This window comes from Pseudomassariella vexata (genome assembly GCF_002105095.1).
Source record: "Pseudomassariella vexata strain CBS 129021 chromosome Unknown BCR38scaffold_8, whole genome shotgun sequence".
Classification (NCBI taxonomy): domain Eukaryota; kingdom Fungi; phylum Ascomycota; class Sordariomycetes; order Amphisphaeriales; family Pseudomassariaceae; genus Pseudomassariella; species Pseudomassariella vexata.
In genome coordinates this window covers 2,217,309-2,230,581 of record NW_024467963.1, presented here as the reverse complement: position 1 = coordinate 2,230,581, position 13,273 = coordinate 2,217,309, and the positions used below count along the sequence as shown (strand labels likewise).

At 49.2% G+C, this 13,273-nt stretch overlaps 5 protein-coding genes across 5 annotated transcripts; 2 read left to right on the top strand and 3 right to left on the bottom strand.

The window, feature by feature from the left end:
• Positions 1 to 88: 88 nt before the first annotated feature.
• Positions 89 to 1,062, bottom strand: BCR38DRAFT_437155 (mitochondrial intermembrane space translocase subunit). Its single transcript, XM_040860511.1, has 3 exons — positions 918 to 1,062; positions 785 to 854; positions 89 to 658 (listed from the first exon to the last, which is right to left on the bottom strand). The coding sequence occupies exons 1-3, from the start codon at positions 926 to 928 to the stop codon at positions 467 to 469; spliced, it is 273 nt and encodes a 90-aa protein (XP_040715212.1). The 5' UTR covers positions 929 to 1,062; the 3' UTR covers positions 89 to 466.
• Positions 1,063 to 1,240: 178 nt separating this feature from the next.
• On the top strand, positions 1,241 to 2,577 carry BCR38DRAFT_475469 (ribosomal protein L10-domain-containing protein). The gene is made up of 2 exons (XM_040863009.1): positions 1,241 to 1,534; positions 1,637 to 2,577. The coding sequence occupies exons 1-2, from the start codon at positions 1,344 to 1,346 to the stop codon at positions 2,172 to 2,174; spliced, it is 729 nt and encodes a 242-aa protein (XP_040715211.1). The 5' UTR covers positions 1,241 to 1,343; the 3' UTR covers positions 2,175 to 2,577.
• A 783-nt stretch (positions 2,578 to 3,360) lies between these two features.
• Positions 3,361 to 5,169, bottom strand: BCR38DRAFT_230775 (DUF803 domain-containing protein). The gene is made up of 6 exons (XM_040854313.1): positions 4,916 to 5,169; positions 4,826 to 4,851; positions 4,670 to 4,760; positions 4,351 to 4,602; positions 4,006 to 4,297; positions 3,361 to 3,948 (listed from the first exon to the last, which is right to left on the bottom strand). The coding sequence occupies exons 1-6, from the start codon at positions 4,935 to 4,937 to the stop codon at positions 3,483 to 3,485; spliced, it is 1,149 nt and encodes a 382-aa protein (XP_040715210.1). The 5' UTR covers positions 4,938 to 5,169; the 3' UTR covers positions 3,361 to 3,482.
• Positions 5,170 to 10,147: 4,978 nt separating this feature from the next.
• On the top strand, positions 10,148 to 10,351 carry BCR38DRAFT_345190 (DnaJ domain-containing protein; the record flags this gene model as incomplete). Its single annotated transcript, XM_040856163.1, has 1 exon — positions 10,148 to 10,351. A coding segment is annotated over one exon (204 nt), but the record flags the coding sequence as incomplete, so codon positions are not given.
• Positions 10,352 to 12,163: 1,812 nt separating this feature from the next.
• Positions 12,164 to 12,808, bottom strand: BCR38DRAFT_317429 (uncharacterized protein; the record flags this gene model as incomplete). The annotated part of the gene is made up of 2 exons (XM_040854727.1): positions 12,164 to 12,423; positions 12,673 to 12,808. Coding segments are annotated over 2 exons (396 nt in total), but the record flags the coding sequence as incomplete, so codon positions are not given.
• Between the last annotated feature and the right edge of the window lie 465 nt (positions 12,809 to 13,273).

Below are 13,273 nucleotides of genomic sequence, written 5' to 3'. Positions count from 1 at the left end.
AGTCATGTACGGAGATAGATAGATGCATTTGGTACATGTCTTTGAAATGTAAAACCCGAGGTTATGTGTATATGGGTATACTCAACCATCAAGATCACGGAACAGGGTGAAAAGGAGTTGAAATTGTGATATTTTCGTGCCCAGATGTACGGAGGATTCGATCAAGGAGCATCGTCCCACCTCAAGTGGTTCTACAGTACAGGTCAAGTATTTGACCTCGATATCGTGTGGTCTGAATAGCCAGTGGCGTCAGGCACGGCGTTCATGCCGAAACATCCACAACGACCTTAGATCATGTCTACGGAGATTTCCCAGGCAACCAGTATACACTCGAAACTGATATGTCTCCATCTCAGTCTCCGTATCAATACTCTCCCAACCCGACCGAGAATATTTCCTTCCATCCTTCCGCACAAATACAGTACACCGATTTTACGGGCAGTTCATCGTCCGCCATGAGAGCTTTTTACCGCGGCTGTTGAGCCTGCTGGCTCATAGCGGTATTGTGCTCGGCGAAGCGTTCACTCAGGCGCTGCGACTGGGCCATCTGCTTCTGGACACAGCGTTGGATGCAGCCCGTCTCGCGCGTAGAGAGGGATTTAGATGTGAAGTCATCGACACAGGACACGAAGCAGTGGTCGACGAGGTTGCTGAAAAGCTGTTGATTAGAAGGTCGCGTTAGCTTTCGTTCATTCGAGCTTCGAATGGGATGTGAGTTGGGGAATCGAGAGGCAAGAGGAATTGTAGGTATAGTGGTGGACATGGTGTGAGTGGGGGCACGTACGCCCATGAAGTCCTTCATCTGGCGCTTTTGCAGGCGGCCTTCGAGCTCGCGCTGCTCGGCTGCTGAGAGTCTGTTGAAGATTTGATTAGTGAATCGGACTCTGCTAAATCGGGCGGGGGGTGGTTAGCCGTACCCCATATCCATGATGTCGGTTGGTCTTCTGTGTTCTTTTTGAGTGTCGAGGCGTGTTGTCAAAGTCCAGCTGTGTCGCAGAGACTGTCGTCGTGTCGTGTGAAGCCGATGATGCTATCTGAAAAGCTAATAGTCGCGACGTTAGCAGCGTCCAACTTTCAGCCACCCCAGAAGCTCTTGGTCTGGCCTTGTATCGATAACGGAGTCGGTCTTTCCCTTCGGACCCTGCCATTTTCTGATTGGTCAGACCCCTGCCCAGATCCCAGAAGCGCGGGGCATCGTAGACCGCAAAGCCAATTTTTTGAGAAAAAAGTTCGAGGGTCGGCATCGTTATCGAAGGTCGACATCAAGAGATATCTCGGCCAGCATTTTCGACTTCCTTCCCAACACCACCAATCGGAGTCTCCACCAATAGAATACAGCCAAAATGCCCAAGTCCAAAAGATCCAAGGTCGTCCACTTGACGCAGGTGTCCAAGAAGACCCGCGAGGATAAGAACCGCCTGTTTGAGAACGTCCGCGATGCCGTTCCCGAGTACCAGCACATTGTCGTCTTCGCCGTCGAGAACATGCGCAACACATACTTGAAGGATGTAAGGAAAGAGCTGTCTGATAGCCGGTTAGTTTCTCCTTCCTCTGCAGGGAACGCTGCAAAAAGATCAATTGATTCGATCGCGTATCTCTCCAATATTCCGTGCCTTGGCCACTGACCATGACATAGCATATTCCTGGGTAAAACAACCGTCATGTCCCGTGCACTAGGTCGCACCCCCGAAGAAGAAACGGCCGAAAACCTGCACAAGCTCAACCCCTACGTCACAGGCGGTGTAGGCCTGCTCATGACGAACCGCCAGCCCTCCGAAGTCATCGAGTACCTGTCCTCCTTGTCCGAAGCCGACTTCGCGCGCGCCGGCACCGTCGCCACGCGCGACTTCATCATCCCGTCTGGCCCCGTCTACTCAACGGGCGGCGAGATCCCTGCTGAGCATGACGTGCCCATGGGCCACACGATTGAGCCCGAGCTGCGAAAACTCAACGTCCCAACGCGGATGGTCAAAGGCAAGGTGGTGTTGGGCGAGGAGGACGGCAGCTCCGAGGGCTATCGTGTGTGCAAAGAGGGCGAGGTGCTGGATTCGAGGCAGACGAGGCTATTGAAGCTGTTTAGTGTGTGCATGAGCGACTTCACTATCAAGGTTAGGGCGTATTGGACGGCGGCCACTGGGGAGGTGACGGTGGTGGATGCGGATGCCGAGAGCTGATGGGATTAATGTTTCAAAGGGCGGCGTGTGTCTTATGTTGTTCTCGTCGCATTCATGACTGGGGCGATACCATCTGATGGCATGGTAACTGGCGTTCCGGTAGTGGAAAAAGGAAACGGATTGGCAACCGCATTTGTGTTGTCGCAAACCAAACTTTATCAATTTCATGTATGCAGGCCCTGAAAACGGGTGCATTACTGGTGGCATATGTGGTCAATGTGCCCTCACAACAGGAGAATCAGAAGGATAATCAGACATAACCTCGCTGAGACCAAGTACGCTCAGGCGTTCTAAGACTCTCAACTTGTATCATATATGCCCCTAATCAGCTTGCCGATTTCTCACTACAACAACCCAACCACCAAAAGCATAAAGGCAGTTAGATGTGGCGCCGGGCATCCTCAGTTTCCTGTGCACAGTTTTCTATAAGAAAGTGGCTATTGACCGTATCAATTCTTCTCTGAGACTATGGCACCACTATAATCTACCGCGAAACAAGTCGATGCCTTGCGCAGCATTAACAACCTTGAGCCTGGGGGGGTTTGTAGATATGCATTGCTATCATGCCGTCAGCTCTATTAGATCACGTAGCAATACTATCTCATCTTTTTCTATCCGTCTCATCATCCACCCGTCTGGCCTCGCTTGCCCCCCCTTCTTCCAGCTAGCTGCCCCATTCTACAGCAGCTAGCTCTTGATGTCAAAAAACATCGTCACCTGCTTCTCAGGATATCTGAGGAGAGGGTGGTTGGGTGTCTTACAAAAAAAAGTAATCGTACAAATACATGTAAAGCTCAAGAACACATCCGCACAGTTGGATATGAGTGTGAATACCACCTCCTTCCGTTAGATATCAGGTAGCTTTGCTCCTACCCACCACATTGTACCGACCATTTAAAAAGGACATATCGCGGTGGTCTGTTCCGTGGAAACAACCGCGCCCACCCCAACCTTTTAAAACGCCGTGGACAGAGGTCCAACCCAGTTTGCCCAAATAAAAAGCCAGCCGTCTTTATACTCCTATCGTGATGAGAAGCTGTTTTCGTCGTTCCCCTGGGCCGCATTCTGCCTTACAAGCAGATACTTGCGGTCCACCCGATTGATTTCCCGTCAAACCCACATGATTCCATAATGTCGAGCGTTCGATCGTGTCCTGGCGACACACCATGGTCATCATGGTGTCACGTGGCGTTCGGGAACGCATAATGTACAGTTGTGATAAGAGGGAAAAAAAGAAGAAAAAAAAGAGGTGGCACTACGCTGGAATGCTATGCAAATCGGCGGAAAATCAAAACAATGGTGCATGCTTCATCGATCAGAAGACTCTGAAGGTTGCATCTCAAACGACTTGCCGGGTTTTGGCGTGTGTCCGTTGGCCCTGTTCCCATTCTCCTTGGCTCCCTCTTCGTCACTGTCCTCGGTCAGGTCTGTTAACCCAAAGCCCCTCGCCTCTTCCTCATCATAGGCGTGCATCAATCCCTCGCGATCGCCTCTACTTCCAACACTGCTCCGGCGTGCTTGCATGCTCAGCCGTGTCTGGATACTCGAAACCATATCGGTTCCCGTTACATCAGTGCTTTTTCTAGCAAGCAAGTTCGTTCCGTCAGGATCGCGCCGCGATAGATTCAGGAGATACACGCCCGCAAAGGTGGTCAGGAAGCCGCTCAGGAGGGATATCGTGTTGACGGTGTCGGTCGTATTGAAGCCAGAAAACAGGATGAAGGAGGCGCAGAGGGTTGCCGTCGTGAAGGTCACATAATACAGAGGGTTCACGCTACCACTTGTTAGCTCCACTGGTATGAAGACAGCTATTTGCTATTCTGTGACTTACATCTGTGTTGAAAAGGTGGCCAGGGCCTTATTGAAGTAGTTCATCTGTGTCAGGATACACACCGTTGTCAAGATCATAAATACATAAGTCGAAGGATGCGAGAACTGGTTGTTGCCCGCAAAAGTGAGCTTCAGGGCAATGCCGAATGCCTTGACGGACATGACGGAGATGGACCCGACGGTGGAGCAGATGGAGAGGTATATCAAGGGGTTCTTTTTGCCGTGGAGGGGGGCAATCTTGTATATCATGACGGATGCGAAGACTGCGACGAATATGCAGTAAAGAAGGAATCCTAGCATATGTAAGCACTAGGGCTCGTCGGTTGCTCGAGTGACCTCTACTCACCAGGTTGAATCGCATATTGTAAAATCTGGTCGATCGTTTGGATTTCTTCGTCGGGTGGTGCGTGGAGGACGATGACAATGGCACCGAGGAGGCATATGGCGCAGCCCAGCTTCCCCAGCGTCCCCAGCTCTTCCTTCAGGAAATAGGAGCTCAGCACTGCTCCTATCAACACTGAGAGGGCTCCTAGCGGCGTCACGAGAATGGCGGGCGCGAACGCATATGCGGCGAAATTGAACACTTCGCCAATACCCACTGAAAGCGTTACTCGTCAGCTTGCAGGACCTTGCCAAACATATTATAGGAAAACGTTGGCGCTCACAAGTCAGGATCCCTCCCCACCATAGAGGACTCTTTAGATATACATATCCATCGCCGTCGAACCCGTGTTTCTCTTCTGCTTGGCGTAAGCCCTGGAGACTCAGGTTAGCTGGCACGTCGCCGCAGTTAATCGCCCTCGTCGAGGATGGTATCGCACCTTTTTGGTGATCACGAAACTCGTGCCTGGGAGATAAAGAATGCCACGTCAGTTGCTGATGTAGCAAAGTGCACTGGGAAGAAGAAATACCTATTAACAAGCTGGATGACATGGCCAATGCCAGGCCGGTATATCTATTAATATGCGATGTCAGCCAATCTACTCAACCACGGCTGCCATGTCGGCCATCGCCCCCTTGTAATGGTTCTGAGAGGGGATCACGTACTTGTCTTCAAGCATCGTGCTGATGGTGATGCGACAGCCGCTCGAACCGAGGCCGTTGTGGTATTCGTCCCAATGATCAAGGCAAGGGATGTCGACGATGAGTATTATCAAGACTCGCGCCGGGCGAGAGAAAGTGTGTGTCGCGGTAGACGGGGAACCGGTGGCCTCAAATGGAATGGGGCTCAAGCGTTTGCAAGTGAACTTTGTTGCGAAGTCAAAGAATGCGCGCGTCTAATCAGCAGAAGTGGACGTGAGCAGATGCCACGGGGACCCCAAGTTTGTGGTGGTTTGCGTTGCGCGCTAGACGGGGACTGGACGCTGAGATGCCGATGGGGGCGGTAGCGCTTGCAAATGGTCGGACGATTGATTACTGGAGAAAAACGATGTGCACAAGTACATCAATTGCAGGCAAGTGAATTGCGGCAAGTCGGTCCGTCTCGTGAGGGTTCCCTAGGTCAGAAGGTGCCAAGACTTGAACCTTCACGATGTGTGTGTGTGTGTGTGTGTGTTGTGCAATCGAGAATCGGATTGTCAAAAAGTCAAGTGGTTTCGACGACACCTCTGCGCAGAATCGTCTTGTCATCCGTTATGTGGGTTTCCGGGTTTCAAGGTTTCGGAGCACTCGCTCTACCCCCTGGCTGCAAGATCTGCGATAGATTGGGATACTTTTGGCCGACAGGGAAGATACGGCGATTGATGAGAGTTGTGCAAGCAGCGTGGCAGGCTCCGTCCACTTGTGCAATAGGTTTGGGACTTTAACGTAACCCACCCATAAGCGGGCCACACCCCTTAGCGGGCCACCATTTTTGGCATAATAAGATGATCAATAACAGCATAACAAGCAGAGTTGAAGCTATTCACAACGCTATTTTCAACTAAATACATCAGAATCGAGCGGTAATTCCTTCCAAACGCGTTTAGCAAAGGTAACAACGCCCCTAAGGGCTTGTCTACGCTCCTTTTCACTCATTACCTGAGCCTCTCGCTCCTCTCTCCGGCGCCGTTGATCTCAAATCTCTTTAACAGTTAATACACGTGCAGTACCACAGGCCTTCTTCGTCCTTCTATTTCTACTCTCCTGTTATTTCTTAACGAGGCCCTCGTTAATCTTCTGTAAGGCTAGATTATCTGCTAGAGCTGTTAGGCAAGTCTCTTAATAAAAGAAACCTTACGCTGTAAGGGGCTATCACAAACAGTGACAAGCTTAGCTACAATCTCATTGATCTGCTGAGCCGTATCCCTATCAACTTGAATATCAACGCGTACACCATTCTCGTCGGTAAGGCTCGCAAATGGAGGGTTCTTTGGCCAGTACTTGGCGAGGATCTTCGACGGATCTAGTGGGGATAAGCCAGTACCTCTCCAAGCGCCCGGGATATTGCGGTAGATAGTAGATCTAGATTGTTGATATAATAATAAGAACTGCTGGTTGTCGACTCGTACGGCACCGAAGATAGACCGTTCAGTCATCAGAGACTTGTACGCCTTTGCCAGAGGGCCGAAGATACCCTTGTCAAGGGGTTGAAGCTCGTGGGTCGAATGGGGGGGCAGGCAGAGAGGAATGATTTGATTTGCTTCGCAGTATTCGAAGAATTCAAGGGATACGTGGCTTGTGTGACCATCTAGAATAAGAAGGCGGTATTGACCACGACACTGTTGACGTGTATACGTATTAAAATGGCGTAGCCAGGTCGAGGCAATCTGTCGATCGGTCCAGCAATTTGGGCTGACCTGAATAACAGTCCTTGGATCGATCCTCTCGTCTATCCAAGACGGCAGAATCCTCTTGCCCTCGAATATGATAAAAGGCGGTAGGGAGTAGCCGTTGATTCCTATACATTCGATGATAGACCCATTCAAGGTTACCAGGCTGGTTAGCAAAGGCCTGATCGTCCTCTCGAGAGATAATAACTTTAGGGTTATCACCGATCCCTTTGCTAATCCCCTTCTCGTCCATATTGTAGATATCATCGTCCGTGATCGCGTATTGTTCTTTAACTCGTCGGTAGAGGTCGAACCATTCGGTGAGGATATCGTACGCGATACCATCCTTTCGAGCTTGATCTAGACTACGAACCCTATAGGTCTTCAGCTTAGGGTGGCGGTCTAGAAAGCTAGTGTACCAGTTGACCCCTAGGGGGCCTGTATCTCCTTTCGCTTCCAGCAGGTTCACTGCTAGCCCTTCCACTGCTTTGATAGTCAAGGGCCATCTCCACGCAGCTAACTGAAGCAAGGCTCGTTCGATCGTAGCTTCTTCGGCAGGTAATAATCGCTGTCGGTGTTGGTGGGCGGTGGTCCGGCTCTGGCGCCTTGAATTCGGGCTTGGAGGGTTGTTCTGGGGACCCCAAAGAGCTCGGCTGCTTTACGTATACTAGGGACTTCCCCAGAACGAATAGACTTGATGGCTTTCTTGATCTGGTCTTCCTGATCCATTTGACGAAAGAATAAAGACCTAGCGATAAGAATCGACGTAGAAATTGATGATGTTGTTAAGTTGAGCCAATTCGACAGAGCCGAAATGGGTGGCCCGCTAAGGGGTGTGGCCCGCTTATGGGTGAGTTACGTTACTTGGTTCCACTTGTAGCCCATAAAATACCGTTGGTGGCAGTGTGATCGTACTGCCGCTGAGGAAAGGCCGTGTCCAAACACTTTGCGCGTTTCCAAGTTGCAGTGTGCAAATGTTTTGGTGGTGGGGTTTTCTGCACACCCCTGAGTTTCCTCTAACTGTCACAGGGATGTAGGCGACGTGACGATTTTAAGGAGCCTGCTCCAGCCAAGGATTCAGGAACAAAGGTCTTTCGACATTGTAAGCTAGCATATTAGCGTCCTTGGCTATTCTATTCAGTAGGCACTTTTAATTGACGAAAGAAGCCAAGTACGTAACTGATCTTGTTGAGTCCCATATCTGCAATTTCAAAGTTTGCCAGACACTTGTTGGACTGGGGCTGAGTTTCCACGCCTGGTTGAGTTCCAACTGGAACCTTTCAAAGCCCTACCCGGCAAACGATTTAGTCCGGTATCTATTCTTAGCGCCAGTCTTTGTATGAGCATAGCCTCTTCCAGTCGATTTAGTTGATGATGTGGGGAGCAAAGAGGAAACGTTGTCCGAATTCGGAATTCGAGACGAACTGCCACTATCGTAGCTGATGTTCGTGGAGTCCTCCACAATGCTGTGATACCAGAGAACTGGAACGGCTTGCTATTATTGCTTAAGTGAAAATGGTATGGCGATCATTGTCCTAGACCTCGGCTCGTCTGTCAGAGTCAGATGATAAATCTCGGGCCTTCCAAGTTGTTGGTTATTTAACTTTGGAGGAACAAATTTGCGGTTACATGTCGTGCAGGCCACGGTGGTGGTACCTGAAATCTTGGATAAATTATTGTCAGGGTTGACTTGTTGTAGACATCACCCTTCCTTGCTGGTTGGCCTCTTGGTCCTGGCCAGATCGGTTGCCGGTTAGGATCTGCACCCGCACCATAGGAAATGTTCCGGTGGCTGGGCGCAAACCGCGTCGTAAGGAATATTAACGCCACCACATTGACTAGTGTAGACATATTTGGATGAAGTGAGGCTGCATTGGCTCTTTTCATACGCGGCCAGCAATACAAGCCTCGTATTGGGATCCATATCAGCTGACGTTGAGTAGAAATCTGAAAATTGGAATTGGGGATGACGAGTTCCTTGGGCTGATCAAAAACTACTCGTCAAGCGGTTTGACCCACTGCTCACTCACACAGGAGGTCAAGGGCGTACATTGGACTTTGTCATCTATTGTCATTTTCCACCGATACCTCCAAGCTTCACAGCAAATTCAAAGTATCTCTCAAATGTCGAATACATCGCTTAGGAGCATTTAACAAACGCGGGCCCTTCGCGTGCTTTACTATGCGCACTCTACTACATCTAGAATAGCACTGCATGTTACTAGGGCAAATCTCATATTTTCGCTGATTTTTTCGTTGAGATGTGCTTGCCTCTTCGTAATGAGCCCGCCAAAGCCCGAAATTGCGGTGCACTTCTAACTTCACTCATAGAGTGTTGACGGATTGGGGTAGGTGCACTTGCCCTTCTATACCAGCTACAATTTATTGGTGGGGTACTTCATATTTGGTGCAGACTACTAGCTTGCAGAAGTACCTGAAAAATGGCATGAAAAATGACAAATAGATGTCCTTGACCAGTTACATGAACAGGTCAAAACTGCCGTTTTTAGGCTTGACAAGTAGCTGCAACGCTTCTTTTCGGGTCCAATTCTTGAAAAGACTTACTCTCCATGGTCTCACTCTTTTCTAACCTGGAAGGGTACTTGAACGGCGTCACTCATATCCCATCTTAAGAAAGCATCTGCATAAGGATTTCAGTGTGATAGGCCCATACGTAGTGCAACTTCCCATTTTGTTTGCGATGCCCTTGCCTCCTTCAATAGTATCCGTCTTTGCATTTATGCCAACCTATAAAGCTGTATTCTATCCCTCCCTTCCGAGTCGACGAAAAACCTTATTGCCCTCTAAGGAGATCATTTCTCCACAAGCATGATGATCAGTAAACCGCGGGCCGTCCCTGCTTCCTTACATATGATTGCCATTTAAGGCGCTGATTCCTGCATCGTCCCCAAGGACTCATACGTTTCACGGCGACCGAGGTCCCAAAATAAGCGATATCGCAGCGTCTAGAGCTTCAAAGACAGGACACGATGGAAGCCCAAACCAAATGATACTCCAAAATGAAGAAACCAAAACGAAGCCTGCCTGCAGGCTACCTCTTTATGCGCTATGTGCTCAATCGAATTTGAAAGGAAACATCCACCAGTGCTGAACTGACATGAAATCTTGACTTTCTGATGAACCCGGTTGCGGCTGACTCATTCGGCGACGGAGAAAGCTGTGATTGGTATTTGGAGAGTGTACCAACCACCTCTCAACTCCTCGTAAGTGAAACTTCGCTTACGCCAAACATCAACACCATTAGTTTTTAATGAAAATTGGCATGTTATCCTGATGTTAACATTCAGCAAACAACTAATTATCCTGCAACAAAAACCCTCCAACGAAGGCTGCCCTCGGGTAAGCTAGATTTACCTTCCCCCCAGAAATAAAATGGCCATCAAAGAAGACTACTACAAAGTTCTCGGCATCCTCTGCGATGCCGCAGACGCCGACATAAAGAAAGCCTACCGCATACAAGCGCGGCAGCACCACCCCGACAAAGCCGAGGACAAGGAAGCTGCACATGCGCTCTTCGTGAAAATTGGCGAAGCCTACGATGTACTGTCGAACCCCAAGAAGCGCACAGACTACGACTATTTCCTCTACGAGTATCACTGCGAAACCGTCCATCCGGATCCTGACTCGGAGCGGTGGCATGATGACGACTATTACTCATGGAATGGTGCTGCGCATGCGGAAAACAATGACTGGGGAAAGTCCAATGCGCAGTGGACCCAAGATGCATCGCGGTATGCTGCTCCCCAACAGAAACAAGACGCCACGTTTATCCCGCACTTCACTTCCAAAGTGACCCCACAACTCAAGAAATGTCTGCAAATCCTCAAACGGCTGCGTGATCAAGCCACTCTAAAGCAGTCCCAGTCTAAATTCAAGACTGACTCCGAAGAAGAGCTCAACGAGGAAATCAAGCAGTGTCTCAACGAAGCTGAGGCGCGCGTCCGCAGCCAGTTGGACAATCTGGAAGACTTTGAGTACTCATTCAAGTTCGTGCAGGAGTGGGATAAGCGGGCGGTGTTGGAGGAGGAGATGCGGCTGGCGGAGACGAAGGCGGATGAAGTGAAGGGGACATTGGAGGAGTTGTTGAAGGTTGTAAAGGAGCTGATGAAAGTGAATGTTTCCATTTTCAAGACAGCGGTGTTAAGGGAGGAGTTGGGGACTAAGATGGAGGAGTTAAGGGAGATGAGGTGATGGGCTCGCGTGGCATTTGGATGAGCAGTACGGATTGGTGATGAGGTTTGAGTTTGGGACACTGGGTATGGGATTAGACGATTCCGCGGAACGAGCGTTTGGAGCGCAGTTATGATACCCCTATGGAGTTGGAAGGTCGGGATAATATCACGAGAGTTCATACGTGATTAATATCTAGTTTGAAATGTCGCAAATGACACCTCTTATTGGTGACGAACGAGTTTTGACCAGGACAATGGAGCAGAGCTCTCGACTATCTCTTTCTTATTACAGCACAATGTTCCACATAAGATGTAACCTATTCCCAGTGCTCCTGTTAAGGGCAACAGCCTTGGGAGACACGGTAATTTGTCAAGTTATAATTGAGCCACAGAAACATAGATCCCTTACAGTGGATTAAATTAGCGGTATTGATAATGACGGTCAAGTACTTCTCTGGAAGGACTACGAATTCTTCGTCTTTGAACTACATGTAACCTGTATATTTGAAGCTTAGGGCCAGAGGCATCTCGAGACTGTCTTCGCAGTCGTGAAGGGGCATGTGCTGTGCCGGCACGGGTCTTCAGAAGAATAATCAAGAGCCCCCTCTATCTCATCAAGTACCTCAAATAGATCGCAGTAATCCGTGTTCTCGTCCTATTCGAAGTAGTCAGGAGTGTGAGCTTTTGGAATCATGACTGATAATGCCTACTTGATTAGACACTGATCGAGCACTCGGTGCTCTCATCACTTGTACTTTTATTTTGAAGTCCTTACTAGCCTCATGGGTAAGAGCGAATCAGCCTCGCATGTTGTCATTATTCCTCCTACAGATGTGATTTTGTCCGTAAGGGTTACAGTTAAAGGCCCCTGAAAGCCTTCAGGCAAGTTGGATTTATGGTGAAACCTTGAACTAAGTCTGCTACAGTAGGGACAAGGAGTCCGAGGTGGTGATGAAGTACAGCTTTGGCCTAATGGCTCCATGGCTTCCATGACGGTCAGTTTTGCAGGAAATCGTAATGGGTGTATAGCTGGACTTTAATTGATGCAGGAGGCTTGTCTTGGCAGCATTCTTACATTCTAGCCGTATACTATATACCAACGTGAAGGAGAAGCAATAGCTTTGAGAGAGCAGAAAACCTTCCCCCTAGGAACCCTATCTACATCTCCCCGCCTCCCTTTCCGTAGAACTCCTAAAATCTCCACAGTTTCGTCTGCTGCTTTACTAGAGAGGATCTCTTCAAATACTAGCGTTGTCGCCTTACCAACGACCTCATGGTCAAGACAACGCATCCTGTCCTCCAGCTGACCCAACCCCTTGTTTTGTCTACCCTCAATTTCTCTCGCCATGATCACAGCTCCTCGATCGAACTGCTTGGTAATATAATGTACCATGACCCCCGTTTTCTTGCTCTCCAGTTTCCCTCCTTCAAAGTCGTAAAAAGCTTTTTGATGGCATCCTTGCATTAGTCTGTTTTCTTGTAAGTCCAAGCACAGATACATATAGCGAGTGAGTAATTTAAAGGAGATAATTTGGGAAGTACTTGCCTGGTAGGCCTAGAGGCAAGTTGATCATGGAAGGTGAAAATCCCATGGAGGATCAGTTCTGGAATGGCTCTAAAGACCCATACTAAATAGCCATAGATAACGAAGAAGTGGTGTGTCTGCAGGTGGGTGCTGCAAAGGAACAAAGGCTCAAAGGACCTTTGGTCTCAAAGACTTGTTACCCCGTACACTCGCTTCCCCCATAAGCTCCAAAGGTGGCTCCCCAAGTATCTGCATCCAACCCGCCAAGACCATGAGAGCTGGGTTCAATTCACTCCCCTGAAGTACCATGGTAGCTGGCGCTGCATCATACCTGTTTTACGATGAGACGGGTGATTTTGGGAAAGGGTAGCTGGCCGGAATCGATAGCATAGATGAGAACTTGGAAGTTTGTAGCGCCTCCACTCGCCATCACTACTATGGGATATGGCTCCGCCATGGCATGACCCGATATTGGGGTGTTTAAATTTGCAGAAGTTGTTGAATGGTGTTCTGCCAGTGCGAATATCATGAAACAAGTATGAAAGTGCAAGTAAGCCACAGAGAAGTTTCGACAGTGCTGAGAACCTGCCTGGAATTGCCACCCAGAAGCTTCCTTTACATGCGAGATTCGTTTGGGCGTATCGACCTACTGACGAATAACGCCCCCTGTTCACGGCCCCATGGCGCGAATCTACTTAGCCACTGTCGGTGGCACCAATCTCACAAGAAGTTCACGTAGAAGAATAATGAAGTTATGTCATGACCGTTGCATACCGTAATCTCTAAGGGATCTTGGTGTAG

Bases quoted from the DNA above. Each gene is read 5' to 3' on its own strand.
- BCR38DRAFT_437155 (XM_040860511.1), bottom strand. The intron at 659-784 runs GTACGTGCCCCC...TCTAATCAACAG, and splicing joins AGATGAAGGACTTCATGGGC to CTTTTCAGCAACCTCGTCGA.
- BCR38DRAFT_475469 (XM_040863009.1), top strand. From the start codon at position 1,344: ATGCCCAAGTCCAAAAGATCCAAGGTCGTCCACTTGACGCAGGTGTCC. The intron at 1,535-1,636 runs GTTAGTTTCTCC...ACCATGACATAG, and splicing joins AAAGAGCTGTCTGATAGCCG to CATATTCCTGGGTAAAACAA.
- BCR38DRAFT_230775 (XM_040854313.1), bottom strand. From the start codon at position 4,937: ATGTCATCCAGCTTGTTAATAG. The intron at 4,852-4,915 runs GTATTTCTTCTT...TTTATCTCCCAG, and splicing joins GTCATCCAGCTTGTTAATAG to GCACGAGTTTCGTGATCACC. The intron at 4,761-4,825 runs GTGCGATACCAT...CTGAGTCTCCAG, and splicing joins GTTTCGTGATCACCAAAAAG to GGCTTACGCCAAGCAGAAGA.